We start from the raw sequence: 16,201 nt of genomic DNA, 5'->3' as shown, positions 1-16,201 counted from the left end.
AAATGGGGAAATCAGCCTGACTCCCCCCCAAATGATGCTCTGACATGGGGGTTCGCTATGGTACCCCCCGATTTGGCTTGCTGAAGGTATTTGGGGTTTTAAACGGGCTTAATAGTCGCTAAATAGTTTTTTAATAAGTGGTGCAGAATAGTATTTATAACTTATATAATAACTTATCCCAGCAAATTTGGGGGACTTGAAAATGGGGGTCAGCATATTTAAAAATTGCTAAAGTCAAGTTGAAAAAATCGTGAAAAATCCCCCTGCCGCAAGCCCCTGCAGTGATAAAAAACACCTGGGGCATATTTGGGGACCCCCCCTAAACTCGAGTTTGCTAGTTTTTAACTTCGTCCCCAAACTTTTATTTTTACGCCCCCAAATTCAAAGTCATTTTTTGGGGTGTCCTTAAGTGTTTTTTTAAAAATTTTTTTGACACAGATTACCTTTAGGGGACTGTCTGAAGGCTGCACGGGGATTCCCGCAACGTTGCACCCCAAAACCCCAATTCTGCACTTTTTTCCGCCTCCTAGTCATAGGCGAAACGTTTCCGCCTATTACATTGCATTGACGTTCCGCCTAGGCAGAAAGTCTTACAAAATAAATACGGAGTAAAACCCAAACAGGTGAAAATGACGTCATCGGCGAAAAGTTTTCACCAAAAACACGCGAAAACGGCTTTTCGCTTCAAAGTGAATACGGCCCTTAGTCTCGTATTTTCTAAGCTCTCACCCTATTGCATTTGGCTCTTGGAGAGAGGTTAAAGTGGAGAGAGATTAGGGGGTCTATTTACTAAGCCTTGCATGGAGATAAGGTACCAGCCAATCAGCTCCTATCTGCTATGCCAGAGGCTGTGTTTAAAAATGTACATTTAGAAGCCGATTGGTTGGTCCTTTATCTCCCTCTAAGGCTCAGTATATCTATGGCGAAGTGTCTGCAGTAATAAATGGATAAATACATCTGTGCTGTAGTTAGTATCGTAATTACATCTACTACAATAAGAGCAGACAGCTTTCCTTGTCTCCTGTACCCCCCCTGAGACAGCACAACAGTACAAACATGTAACACCCGCCCCAGCTACGCTCATCCAGCAACAGAGCTGTCTGCCACGCTGGCACAGTGAGGCAGCGCAAAGCGTGACAATCACAGAAAGTACATATCGCAGCCTCCCACAGACAGCTGCTCCCCTCCTCCCAATGTAACTGGGGTGTATTATCAGATGTCTAATCTACGGCGCGTACCAGCAGGAATATGGATGTCACATACCCCGTACAGTCACGTTCCATAACAGATACATGGACAGTCAGAACAAAGACCAGATGGATTATTATATTACAGCTTTATATATATAAACAGGACAGGCCGGTGATCATCCGCAGACCCCAGGGAGCAACGTGTTACCCGGCATAGTCCCGTGTGACAAATATATTCACCTTCCTTGAGAACTGTTCAAATATATTACACCCCTGCGAGTTGAGGATGGCGATGGCCTGAGCAAAGTGATGTCTCTGAAAAAAAGAAGCAGAATGTCACAATACACATTTATATATATATACTATGTGTTATGGTACCATCAATTGTAATCAATGATTTAATTAATCAGTAAATAAAATGTGTGAGTGTAATAAATGATTGCTTTTGTTGAGTAGATCGATGAAAAGATTCTGCAGCCTCACTGAGACGCCATTTATTAGTGATCACATTTGGATTGCGATGTGGACACGATATTAGCGCCCATGCAGGATGCGATCATATCAGTCAAATGTATTATAGAGCAAAATCAGGAAGAGAAAGGTAAGTAGTTTCGAGGGTGCACTAGGGAGCACAATAATACATTGTAAAAGTTATAAACTTTATTGGTATATATTAAACGTATCAATCTGATAAATAAAAATAGGTGAAATATAAAACAAAAGAATGTGAAAAAAGAAATGAAAAATAGAAGAGTATTAAAAAAATGTTCACGTTCTTTTGTTTTATATTTCACCTATTTTTATTTATAAGATTGATACATTTAATACATACCAATAAAGTTTAAAACTTTTAAATGATATTATTGTGGTCGCTAGTGCACCCTCAAAACTACTTTCTCTTCCTGTTTTTGTGATATATGTAAAAAGTAGTGGGCAGCACCTCATAGTAGGTAGTAAGTAGTGGGCAGCACCTCATAGTAGGTAGTAAGTAGTGGGCAGTACCTCATAGTAGGTAGTAAGTAGTGGGCAGCACCTCATAGTAGGTAGTAAGTAGTGGGCAGTACCTCATAGTAGGTAGTAAGTAGTGGGCAGCACCTCATAGTAGATAGTAAGTAGTGGGCAGCACCTCATAGTAGGTAGTAAGTAGAGGGCAGCACCTCATAGTAGGTAGTAAGTAGTGGGGAGCACCTCATAGTAGGCAGTAAGTAGTGGGCAGCACCTCATAGTAGGTAGTAAGTAGTGGGGAGCAACTCATAGTAGGTAGTAAGTAGTGGGGAGCAACTCATAGTAGGTAGTAAGTAGTGGGGTGCAACTCATAGTAGGTAGTAAGTAGTGGGGAGCACCTCATAGTAGGCAGTAAGTAGTGGGGAGCACCTCATAGTAGGCAGTAAGTAGTGGGGAGCAACTCATAGTAGGTAGTAAGTAGTGGGGAGCACCTCATAGTAGGTAGTAAGTAGTGGGGAGCACCTCATAGTGGGTAGTAAGTAGTGGGGAGCACCTCATAGTAGGTAGTAAGTAGTGGGGAGCACCTCATAGTGAGTAGTAAGTAGTGGGGAGCACCTCATAGTAGGTAGTAAGTAGTGGGCAGCATCTCATAGTAGGTAGTAAGTAGTGGGGAGCACCTCATAGTAGGTAGTAAGTAGTGGGCAGCATCTCATAGTAGGTAGTAAGTAGTGGGCAGCACCTCATAGTAGGTAGTAAGTAGTGGGGAGCACCTCATAGTAGGTAGTAAGTAGTGGGCAGCACCTCATAGTAGGTAGTAAGTAGTGGGGAGCACCTCATAGTAGGTAGTAAGTAGTGGGCAGCAGCTCATAGTAGGTAGTAAGTAGTGGGCAGCACCTCATAGTAGGTAGTAAGTAGTGGACAGCACCTCATAGTAGATAGTAAGTAGTGGGCAGCACCTCATAGTAGATAGTAAGTAGTGGGGAGCACCTCATAGTAGATAGTAAGTAGTGGGCAGCACCTCATAGTAGGTAGTAAGTAGTGGGGAGCACCTCATAGTAGGTAGTAAGTAGTGGGCAGCACCTCATAGTAGGTAGTAAGTAGTGGGCAGCATCTCATAGTAGATAGTAAGTAGTGGGCAGCATCTCATAGTAGATAGTAAGTAGTGGGGAGCACCTCATAGTAGGTAGTAAGTAGTGGGGAGCACCTCATAGTAGGCAGTAAGTAGTGGGGAGCACCTCATAGTAGGTAGTAAGTAGTGGGGAGCACCTCATAGTAGATAGTAAGTAGTGGGCAGCACCTCATAGTAGGTAGTAAGTAGTGGGCAGCAGCTCATAGTAGGTAGTAAGTAGTGGGCAGCACCTCATAGTAGGTAGTACGTAGTGGGCAGCACCTCATAGTAGGTAGTAAGTAGTGGGGAGCACCTCATAGTAGTTAGTAAGTAGTGGGCAGCACCTCATAGTAGATAGTAAGTAGTGGGCAGCACCTCATAGTAGGTAGTAAGTAGTGGGGAGCACCTCATAGTAGGTAGTAAGTAGTGGGGAGCACCTCATAGTAGATAGTAAGTAGTGGGCAGCACCTCATAGTAGATAGTAAGTAGTGGGGAGCACCTCATAGTAGGTAGTAAGTAGTGGACAGCACCTCATAGTAGGTAGTAAGTAGTGGGCAGCAGCTCATAGTAGGTAGTAAGTAGTGGGGAGCACCTCATAGTAGGTAGTAAGTAGTGGGCAGCACCTCATAGTAGGTAGTAAGTAGTGGGGAGCACCTCATAGTAGGTAGTAAGTAGTGGGCAGCAGCTCATAGTAGGTAGTAAGTAGTGGGGAGCACCTCATAGTAGGTAGTAAGTAGTGGGCAGCATCTCATAGTAGGTAGTAAGTAGTGGGGAGCACCTCATAGTAGGTAGTAAGTAGTGGGCAGCATCTCATAGTAGATAGTAAGTAGTGGGGAGCACCTCATAGTAGGTAGTAAGTAGTGGGGAGCACCTCATAGTAGGCAGTAAGTAGTGGGGAGCACCTCATAGTAGGTAGTAAGTAGTGGGGAGCACCTCATAGTAGATAGTAAGTAGTGGGGAGCACCTCATAGTAGGTAGTAAGTAGTGGGGAGCACCTCATAGTAGATAGTAAGTAGTGGGGAGCACCTCATAGTAGATAGTAAGTAGTGGGCAGCACCTCATAGTAGGTAGTAAGTAGTGGGCAGCAGCTCATAGTAGGTAGTAAGTAGTGGGGAGCACCTCATAGTAGATAGTAAGTAGTGGGCAGCAGCTCATAGTAGGTAGTAAGTAGTGGGCAGCACCTCATAGTAGGTAGTAAGTAGTGGGGAGCACCTCATAGTAGGTAGTAAGTAGTGGGTAGCACCTCATAGTAGGTAGTAAGTAGTGGGGAGCACCTCATAGTAGGCAGTAAGTAGTGGGGAGCACCTCATAGTAGGTAGTAAGTAGTGGGGAGCACCTCATAGTAGGTAGTAAGTAGTGGGCAGCATCTCATATTAGGTAGTAAGTACTGGGTAGCACCTCATAGTTACTCTTTAACTATACGGTTGGTACATTTACCACAGATCTGAGCTATTTTGAGATAATGACCATTGAAGATATTAGTTATGATAAAGATACTGGTGCAGGATTCATACCTATCTTGATTTTGATGTATTATAGAGCACCCGCAGGGACAGGGGCCCCGAAAGGATCCCGTCCCTGCCATGTGCTGGGAGTGAAATGACTGCGCCAGGAACCCTCTCCTGGTAATTCTGCCCATAGGCTACAGCAGCACAGCGCCATCTTCAGATGGCGCTAGCTGCGGGGTCCTAGCTCCAGAAGGCGTCTTGGTAAATCCGACAGCATGATATCCCCCATAGAAACCTATGGGGGCTGCGGCTGCCAGCGGGAATGGAGGGACAGTAGGAGATATTGGAGAGATATCTGGGAAATACTAAATAATTTGCAGTTATCCACCCAATGCGGGTGTTATAGGAGAACATACCGCTAATAGTAATGATAAATGGGCCCCTTTATGACAATTACAGGCCTGCGGCCTCCTGCCCATGCTCAGGGAAAAAACCCAGTATTTGGAGGCTCAGTGATACTTCAGTTATGGCCGGCCCCACGCTGCGATCCTGTGACAGGAGAATGTGGCTGAGTGAGATGAATGAGATTGGCCGGCCCCGCGCTGCGATCCTGTGACAGGAGAATGTGGCTGGGTGAGATGAATGAGATTGTCCGGCCCCGCGCTGCGATCCTGTGACAGGAGAACGTGGCTGAGTGAGATGAATGAGATCGGCCGCCCCCACGCTGTGATCCTGTGACAGGAGAATGTGGCTGGGGGAGATGAATGAGACTGGCCGGCCCCACGCTGCGATCCTGTGACAGGAGAATGTGGGTGGGGGAGATGAATGAGATCGGCCGGCCCCGCGCTGCGATCCTGTGACAGTAGAACGTGGCTGGGTGAGATGAATGAGATTGGCCGGCCCCGCGCTGCGATCCTGTGACAGGAGAATGTGGCTGGGTGAGATGAATGAGATTGGCCGACCCCGCGCTGCGATCCTGTGACAGGAGAATGTGGCTGGGTGAGATGAATGAGATCGGCCGGCCCCACGCTGCAATCCTGTGACAGGAGAATGTGGCTGGGTGAGATGAATGAGATCGGCCGGCCCCGCGCTGCGATCCTGTGACAGGAGAATGTGGCTGGGGGAGATGAATGAGATCGGCCGGCCCCGCGCTGCGATCCTGTGACAGTAGAACGTGGCTGGGTGAGATGAATGAGATTGGCCGGCCCCGCGCTGCGATCCTGTGACAGGAGAATGTGGCTGGGTGAGATGAATGAGATTGGCCGACCCCGCGCTGCGATCCTGTGACAGGAGAATGTGGCTGGGTGAGATGAATGAGATCGGCCAGCCCCACGCTGCGATCCTGAGACAGGAGAATGTGGCTGGGTGAGATGAATGAGATTGGCCCGGCCCCACGCTGCGATCCTGTGACAGGAGAATGTGGCTGAGTGAGATGAATGAGATTGCCCGGCCCCACGCTGCGATCCTGTGACAAGAGAACGTGGCTGGGTGAGATGAATGAGATCGGCCGGCCCCACGCTGCGATCCTGTGACAGGAGAACGTGGCTGAGTGAGATGAATGAGATCGGCCGGCCCCATGCTGCGATCCTGTGACAGGAGAACGTGGCTGGGTGAGATGAATGAGATTGGCCGGCACCACGCTGCAAAACTGTGACAGGAGAACGTGGCTGGGTGAGATGAATGAGATTGGCCGGCCCCGCGCTGTGATCCTGTGACAGGAGAACGTGGCTGGGTGAGATGAATGAGATTGGCCGGCCCCGCGCTGAGATCCTGTGACAGGAGAACGTGGCTGAGTGAGATGAATGAGATTGGCCGGCCCCACGCTGCGATCCTGTGACAAGAGAACGTGGCTGGGTGAGATGAATGAGATTGGCTGGCCCCGCGCTGCAATCCTGTGACAGGAGAACGTGGCTGAGTGAGATGAATGAGATTGGCCGGTCCGCGCTGCGATCCTGTGGCAAAAGAACGTGGCTGGGTGAGATGAATGAGATTGGCCGGCCCCACGCTGCGATCCTGTGACAGGAGAACGTGGCTGAGTGAGATGAATGAGATTGGCCGGCCCCACGCTGCGATCCTGTGACAAGAGAACGTGGCTGGGTGAGATGAATGAGATTGGCCGGCCCCGCGCTGCTATCCTGTGACAGGAGAATGTGGCTGGGTGAGATGAATGAGATTGGCTGGCCCCGCGCTGCAATCCTGTGACAGGAGAACGTGGCTGAGTGAGATGAATGAGATTGGCCGGTCTGCGCTGCGATCCTGTGGCAAAAGAACGTGGCTGGGTGAGATGAATGAGATTGGCCGGCCCCACGCTGCGATCCTGTGACAGGAGAACGTGGCTGAGTGAGATGAATGAGATTGGCCGCCCCACGCTGAGATCCTGTGACAGGAGAACGTGGCTGAGTGAGATGAATGAGATTGGCCGGCCCCACGCTGCGATCCTGTGACAGGAGAACATGGCTGAGTGAGATGAATGAGAGTGGCCGGCCCCACGCTGCGATCCTGTGACAGGAGAACGTGGCTGGGTGAGATGAATGAGAATGGCCGGTCCGCGCTGCGATCCTGTGACAGGAGAACGTGGCTGAGTGAGATGAATGAGATTGGCCGGCCCCGCGCTGCGATCCTGTGACAGGAGAACGTGGCTGAGTGAGATGAATGAGATTGGCTGGTCTGTGATGTGACCATGATTATTGGGGGATAAGCAGAGACGTTGGACCCCAGCCATCTCTGTAACACTAATGATTTAAGCTATAACCCCCGATGAGGTGTTTGATGGTTGTTGAGGACACTACTTACCTCCATCACTGACCCCTCTGAGCTGTACAGAGCTGCCAATACCGATTTCTATAGACAAAGAGAATTAAAATTACTATGTAAGTAAGGAATGGTCCGCACACTCCAGAAGAGCAGGGACAATACAGGATTACAGGGAAGGAAATGGGAGATATCAGCCAGCTCTACACAAAACTCACCGACGCAACTTGGAAGGAATTATTGGTCCCTCTATGGTCCAGGTCATGGCACATACAGGACACAAACAAGGCAAAAATCTCTATGTCCCTGAAAGAATGAAAATAGATTTCAACCACTGATATACAAAGTAACATGGGGGAACTGCGACACAGATACAGTACAGCATAGACAGATCTGTGGATATACTGAGGGATTGAGATACAGTACAGCACAGGCAGGTCTGTGGATATACTGAAGGATAGAGAGATACAGTACAGTACAGACAGATCTGTGGATATACTGAAGGATAGAGAGATACAGTACGGTACAGAGAGATCTGTGGATATGCTGAGGGATAGAGAGATACAGTACGGTACAGAGAGATCTGTGGATATGCTGAGGGATAGAGATACAGTACAGTACAGACAGATCTATGGAGATACTGAAGGATAGAGAGATAAAGTACAGTACAGACAGGTCTGTGGAGATACTGAGGGATAGAGAGATGCAGTACAGCACAGACAGATCTCTGGATATACTGAGGGATAGAGATACAGTACAGCACAGACAGATCTGTGGATATACTGAGGGATAGAGATACAGTACAGACAGATCTGTGGATATACTGAAGGATAGAGAGATACAGTACGGTACAGAAAGATCTGTGGATATACTGAGGGATAGAGATACAGCACAGACAGATCTGTGGATATACTGAGGGATAGAGATACAGTACAGTACAGACAGATCTATGGAGATACTGAGGGATAGAGATACAGTACAGTACAGACAGATCTATGGAGATACTGAGGGATAGAGATACAGTACAGTACAGACAGATCTGTGGAAATACTGACGGATAGAGATACAGTACAGCACAGACAGATCTGTGGATATACTGAGGGATAGAGATACAGTACAGTACAGACAGGTCTGTGGAGATACTGAGGGATAGAGATACAGTACAGCACAGACAGATCTGTGGAGATACTGAGGGATAGAGATACAGTACAGACAGATCTGTGGAGATACTGAGGGATAGAGATATAGTACAGTACAGACAGGTCTGTGGATATACTGAGGGATAGAGATATAGTACAGCACAGACAGATCTGTGGATATGCTGAGGGATAGAGATACAGTACAGTACAGACAGATCTGTGGAAATACTGACGGATAGAGATACAGTACAGACAGATCTGTGGATAAAATGAGGGATAGAGATATAGTACAGTACAGACAGATCTGTGGATATACTGAGGGATAGAGATACAGCACAGACAGGACTGTGGAGATACTGAGGGATAGAGAGCTACAGTACAGTACAGACAGATCTGTAGATATGCTGAGGGATAGAGAGATACAGTACAGTACAGACAGATCTGTGGAGATACTATGGGATAGAGAGATGCAGTGCAGACAGATCTGTGGATATACTGAGGAATAGAGATACAGTACAGTACAGACAGATCTGCGGAGATACTGAGGGATATAGATATAGTACAGCACAGACAGATCTCTAGATATACTGAAGGATAGAGAGATACAGTACAGTACAGACAGATCTGTGGATATACTGAGGGATAGGGAGATACAGTACAGTACAGACAGATCTGTAGATATGCTGAGGGATAGAGAGATGCAGTACAGTACAGACAGGTCTGTGGAGATACTGAGGGATAGAGATATAGTACAGTACAGACAGATCTGTGGAGATACTGAGGGATAGAGAGATACAGTACAGTACAGACAGATCTATGGATATAATGAGGGATGTAGAAAGATACAGTACAGCACAGACAGATCTGTAGAGATACTGATGGATAGAGATATAGTACAGCACAGACAGATCTGTGGATATACTGAGGGATAGAGATATAGTACAGCACAGACAGGTCTGTGGAGATACTGAGGGATAGAGATACAGTACAGTACAGACAGATCTGTGGAGATACTGAGGGATAGAGATACAGTACAGTACAGACAGATTTGTGGAGATACTGAGGGATAGAGATATAGGCCCTCATTCAGACCCACTCGCGAGCGGCTGTCCGCTCGCAAGTGGGGAGATGGTCTGCATTGCGCATGTGCACGACGGAGGGAGCTCCGTCGCGCGCATGCGCGAGACGCGACGAGCGAAGGACTTTCCTTCGCTCGGAGTGTCTCATCAAAGGGATACTGAGGGATAGAGATATAGTACAGTACAGACAGATCTGTGGAGATACTGAGGGATAGAGATATAGTACAGTACAGACAGATCTGTGGAGATACTGAGGGATAGAGATATAGTACAGTACAGACAGATCTGTAGATATGCTGAGGGATAGAGATACAGTACAGTACAGACAGATCTGTGGAGATACTGAGGGATAGAGAGATACAGTACAGTACAGACAGGTCTGTGGATATACTGAGGGATAGAGAGATACAGTACAGCACAGACAGGTCTGTGGAGATACTGAGGGATAGAGATATAGTACAGTACAGACAGATCTGTGGAGATACTGAGGGATAGAGATATAGTACAGTACAGACAGGTCTGTGGAGATACTGAGGGATAGAGATACAGTACAGTACAGACAGATCTGTGGAGATACTGAGGGATAGAGATACAGTACAGTACAGACAGATTTGTGGAGATACTGAGGGATAGAGATATAGGCCCTCATTCAGACCCACTCGCGAGCGGCTGTCCGCTCGCAAGTGGGGAGATGGTCTGCATTGCGCATGTGCACGACGGAGGGAGCTCCGTCGCGCGCATGCGCGAGACGCGACGAGCGAAGGACTTTCCTTCGCTCGGAGTGTCTCATCAAAGGGATACTGAGGGATAGAGATATAGTACAGTACAGACAGATCTGTGGAGATACTGAGGGATAGAGATATAGTACAGTACAGACAGATCTGTGGAGATACTGAGGGATAGAGATATAGTACAGTACAGACAGATCTGTAGATATGCTGAGGGATAGAGATACAGTACAGTACAGACAGATCTGTGGAGATACTGAGGGATAGAGAGATACAGTACAGTACAGACAGGTCTGTGGATATACTGAGGGATAGAGAGATACAGTACAGCACAGACAGGTCTGTGGAGATACTGAGGGATAGAGATATAGTACAGTACAGACAGATCTGTGGAGATACTGAGGGATAGAGATATAGTACAGTACAGACAGGTCTGTGGAGATACTGAGGGATAGAGATACAGTACAGTACAGACAGGTCTGTGGAGATACTGAGGGATAGAGATACAGTACAGTACAGACAGGTCTGTGGAGATACTGAGGGATAGAGAGATACAGTACAGTACAGACAGGTCTGTGCATATACTGAGGGATAGAGAGATACAGTACAGCACAGACAGGACAGCAGTAAACATTTTATTTATTCAAAGACTAGAAATGAAGATTGTGACGGTCACTGGAACAGTATAATATAGAAGATGATCAGTCCCTTCCTCTTTCCTAAAATGACAGAGCGCCACCCAGTGTAAGAGGCCGGGATGTGCGACTTATAGTGACATACACTACAACACCTGATAAAACATACTCCAGGTAATTGATGAGTTCCAGGTTTTTGTAGAGGAGATAGCAGAAGTGTGACACAGAGAAGGCGTGCATCCAGTTGTGATACGGAGGGTCCCTGTACCCCTTCTTCACCATAAGGCAAAATCTAAACACACAAAGGACAACAATATCAATGCGGGACATGTCACCTGTCCAGGTATCATCTGCCGTATTTACTGCTAAACCTCAGATCCACACCAGCCGGCAGCACAGGTTATTACAGAGGATATAAGTACATGGGTATGGTATATCATGTCACCTGTCCAGGTATCATCTGCCGTATTTACTGCCAAACCTCAGATCCACACCAGCCGGCAGCACAGGTTATTACAGAAGATATAAGTACATGGGTATGGTATATCATGTCACCTGTCCAGGTATCATCTGCCGTATTTACTGCCAAACCTCAGATCCACACCAGCCGGCAGCACAGGTTATTACAGAGGATATAAGTACATGGGTATGGTATATCATATCACCTGTCCAGGTATCATCTGCCGTATTTACTGCCAAACCTCAGATCCACACCAGCCGGCAGCACAAGTTATTACAGAAGATATAAGTACATCTTCTGACCGCCCAGACTAGACCGTTACCCATGAACCTCGTCTCTCGCAGTTGGTGTGGTCATCTTCTGACCACCTAGACTAGACCGTTACCCTAATGCTTGTCTCTCGTAGTGGGTGTGGTCATCCTCTGACCGCCCAGAATAGACCGTTACCCTGACACTCATCTCTCACAGTGGCCGTGGTCATCTGCTGACCGCATAGACTAGACCGTTACCCAGGAACCTCGTCTCTCCCAGTGGGTATGGTCATCTTATGACCGCCCAGACTAAAATCGTTACCCATGAACCTCATCTCTCGCAGTGGGTGTGGTCATTTTCTGACCGCCCAGACTAGACCGTTACCCTGATGCTTGTCTCTCGTAGTGGGTGTGGTCATCCTCTGGCCGCCCAGACTAGACCGTTACCCTGATGCTCATCTCTCGCAGCGGCTGTGGTCATTTGCTGACCACCTAGACTAGACCGTTACCCATGAGCCTCGTCTCTCGCAGTGGGTGTGGTCATCTGCTGACCGCCCAGACTAGACCGTTACACTGATGCTTGTCTCTCGCCGTGGGTGTTGCCATCTGCTGACCGCCCAGACTAGACAGTTACCCATGAACCTCACATCTCTCACAGTTAGTGTGGTCATCTTCTGACCGCCCAGACTAGACCGTTACCCATGAACCTCGTCTCTTGCAGTTGGTGTGGTCATCTTCTGACCGCCCAGACTAGACTGTTACCCATGAACCTCGTCTCTTGCAGTGGGTGTTGTCATTTTCTGACCGCCCAGACTAGACCGTTACCCATGAGCCTCGTCTCTCGCATTGGGTGGGGTCCTCTGCTGACCGCCCAGACTAGACCGTTACCCTGATGCTTGTCTCTCGCAGTGGGTGTGGTCATACTGTACTGAACCTCGTCTCTCCCAGTGGGTATGGTCATCTTATGACCGCCCAGACTAAAATCGTTACCCATGAACCTCATCTCTCGCAGTGAATGTGGTCATTTTCTGACCGCCCAGACTAGACCGTTACCCTGATGCTTGTCTCTCGAAGTGGCTGTGGTCATTTGCTGATCGCACAGACTAGACCGTTACCCATGAACCTCGTCTCTCGCAGTGGGTGTGGTCATCTGCTGACCGAACAGACTAGACGTTGCCCTGATGCTTGTCTCTCGCAGCGGCTGTGGTCATTTGCTGACCACCCAGACTAGACCGTTACCCATGAGCCTCGTCTCTCGCAGTGGGTGTGGTCATCTGCTGACCGCCCAGACTAGACCGTTACACTGATGCTTGTCTCTCGCCGTGGGTGTTGCCATCTGCTGACCGCCCAGACTAGACCGTTACCCATGAACCTCACATCTCTCACAGTTAAGCCTTCATTCAGAGGCGGCCGTACAGTCTACGACCGCACGGCCGCGTCGATGTTTGTCAAGTGCGCATGCGCACGAGGGAGCCGGACAATGCCGGTCGTAGCGGGTCTCTTTCCAAAGGGGGCGAGCTGTCGATGTTGATTGTCAGCTCGCCCCATTTGGAAGGCGGGCCGGGGGGGTGGCAGCCCAAACGGAGGCGTTCCCATGGGAACGCCTACCGTTTGGGGGAGGCCCCACTGACATCACTAGTGATGTCAGTAGAGAGCTTCCGGCTCTGAAAGAGCCAGAATCTCTCCGGGGCTTACGACAAGTGAGACCCTACCCTAGGGTCTCGTCGTAAGCCCCGATGGTCGCGATGGTCTCTGACCATCGCGACCATCACGCTAGCGGTAGTTAGAGCTATGGGTGTAAACCCACAGCCTAACGACCGAAACAGAGGCGGGCGGTCAGGATGCAAGCGGCCACCCAGTATCTGAGCGACCGCATGCATCCTCCGACCGCCTCTGAATGAGGCCCTTAGTGTGGTCATCTTCTGACTGCCCAGACTAGACAGTTACCCATGAACCTCATCTCTAGCAGTTGGTGTGGTCATCTTCTGACGGCCCAGACTAGACCGTTACCCTGATGCTTGTCTCTGGAAGTGGCTGTGGTCATTTGCTGACCACCCAGACTAGACCGTTACACATGAGCCTCGTCTCTCGCAGTGGGTGTGGTCATCTGCTGACCGCCCAGACTAGACCGTTACACTGATGCTTGTCTCTCGCCGTGGGTGTTGCCATCTGCTGACCGCCCAGACTACACCATAACCCATGAACCTCACATCTCTCACAGTTAGTGTGGTCATCTTCTGACCGCCCAGACTAGACCGTTACCCATGAACCTCACATCTCTCGCAGTGGGTGTGGTCATCTTCTGACCGCCCAGACTAGACTGTTACCCATGAACCTCGTCTCTTGCAGTGGGTGTTGTCATTTTCTGACCGCCCAGACTAGACCGTTACCCATGAGCCTAGTCTCTCGCATTGGGTGGGGTTCTCTGCTGACCGCCCAGACTAGACCGTTACCCTGATGCTTGTCTCTCGCAGTGGGTGTGGTCATCTGCTGACCGCCCAGACTAGACCGTTACCCATGAACCTCGTCTCTCGCAGTGGGTGTGGTCACCTTCTGACTGCCCAGATTAGGCCGTTACCCTGATGCTTGTGTCTTGCAGTGGGTGTGGTCATCTGTGACAGCCCAGACTAGACCATTACCCATGAACCTTGTCTCTCGTAGTGGGTGCTGCCTTCTGCTGACCGCCAAGACTAGACCGTTACCCATGAGCCTCTTCTCTCAAAGTGGGTGTGGTCAACTGCTGACTGCCCAAGAGTAGACCACTACCCTGATGCTTGTCTTTCGCAGTGGGTGTGGTCATCTTTTGACAGCCCAGACTAGACCGTTACCCATGAACCTCACATCTCTCACAGTGGGTGTGGTCATCTTCTGACTGCCCAGACTAGACCGTTACCCTGATGCTTGTCTCTCGCAGTGGGTGTGGTCATCTTCTGACTGCCCAGACTAGACCGTTACCCATGAACCTCACATCTCTCACAGTGGGTGTGGTCATCTGTGACCGCCCAGACTAAACTGTTACCCGTGAACTTTACATCTCTCAAAGTGGGTGTGGTCATCTTCTGACTGCCCAGACTAGACCGTTACCCATGAACCTCGTCTCTCCTAGTAGGTGTGGTCATCTTATTGCCGCCCAGACTAGATCGTTACCCATGAATCTCGTCTCTCACAGTGGGTGTGGTCATTTTCTGACCGCCCAGACTAGACCGTTACCCATGAACCTCGTGTGTCACGGTGGGTGTGGTCATCTGCTGACCGCCCAGACTAGACCATTACCCTGATGCTTGTCTCTCGCAGTGGGTGTGGTCATCTGCTGAAAGCCCAGACTAGACCGTTACCCATGAAACTCATCTCTCGCAGTGGGTGTGGTCATCTTCTGACCGCCCAGACTAGACCGTTACCCATGAACCTCGTCTCTTGCAGTTGGTGTGGTCATCTTCTGACCACCTAGACTAGACCGTTTCCCTAATGCTTGTCTCTCATAGTGGGTGTGGTCATCCTCTGACCGCCCAGACTAGACCGTTACCCTGACGCTAATCTCTCGCAGTGACCGTGGTCATCTGCTGACCGCCCAGACTAGACCGTTACCCAGGAAGCTCGTCTCTCCCAGTGGGTGTGGTCATCTTATGACCGCCCAGACTAAAATCGTTATCCATGAACCTCATCTCCCACAGTGGGTGTGGTCATTTTCTGAACGCCCAGACTAGACCGTTACCCATAAACCTAGTCTCTCGCAGTGGGTGTGGTCATCTTCTGACCGAACAGACTAGACCATTACCCTGATGCTTGTCTCTCGCAGTGGGTGTGGTCATCTTCTGACTGCCCAGACTAGACCGTTTACCGATGAGCCTCGTCTCTCGCAGTGGGTGGGGGTCATCTGCTGACCGCCCAGACTAGACCGTTACCCTGATGCTTGTCTCTCGCAGTGGGTGTTGTCATCTGCTGACTGCCCAGACTAGACCATTACCCATGAACCCCGTCTTTCGAAGTGGGTGTGGACATCTGCTGACTGCTCAGACTAGACCATTACCCTAAACCTTGTCTCTCGCAGTGGGTGTGGACATCCTCTGACCGCCCAGACTAGACCATTACCTTGACGCTTGTCTCTCGGAGTGGGTGCGGTCATCCTCTGAAAGCTTAAACTAGACCGGCGCTCATCTCTCGCAGCGGCTGTGGTCATTTGCTGACCACCTAGACTAGACCGTTACCCATGAGCCTCGTCTCTCGCAGTGGGTGTGGTCATCTGCTGACCGCCCAGACTAGACCGTTACACTGATGCTTGTCTCTCGCCGTGGGTGTTGCCATCTGCTGACCGCCCAGACTAGACAGTTACCCATGAACCTCACATCTCTCACAGTTAGTGTGGTCATCTTCTGACCGCCCAGACTAGACCGTTACCCATGAACCTCGTCTTTCGCAGTGGGTGTGGTCATCTACTGACCACCCAGACTAGACTGTTACCCAAAACCT

General features: G+C 49.3%; 1 protein-coding gene across 4 annotated transcripts in view; it reads right to left on the bottom strand.

Moving 5' to 3' along the window:
* PDE2A (phosphodiesterase 2A) overlaps positions 1-16,201 on the bottom strand; it is a 794,043-nt gene that overhangs the window by 19,694 nt on the left and 758,148 nt on the right. For all 4 annotated transcript variants that reach the window (XM_088461174.1, XM_088461173.1, XM_088461172.1 and 1 more), the window contains 4 exons: positions 11,193-11,315; positions 7,661-7,748; positions 7,485-7,532; positions 1,431-1,505 (listed from right to left, as the gene is read on the bottom strand). In XM_088461174.1, coding sequence (XP_088317300.1) covers positions 1,431-1,505; positions 7,485-7,532; positions 7,661-7,748; positions 11,193-11,315 — 334 coding nt within the window. The remainder of the gene's footprint in view (positions 1-1,430; positions 1,506-7,484; positions 7,533-7,660; positions 7,749-11,192; positions 11,316-16,201) is intronic.

This window comes from Taudactylus pleione, unplaced genomic scaffold (assembly GCF_031769625.1).
Source record: "Taudactylus pleione unplaced genomic scaffold, aTauple2 ptg001023l, whole genome shotgun sequence".
Classification (NCBI taxonomy): Eukaryota; Metazoa; Chordata; class Amphibia; order Anura; family Myobatrachidae; genus Taudactylus; species Taudactylus pleione.
This window is presented reverse-complemented; position numbering and strand designations above follow the sequence as displayed.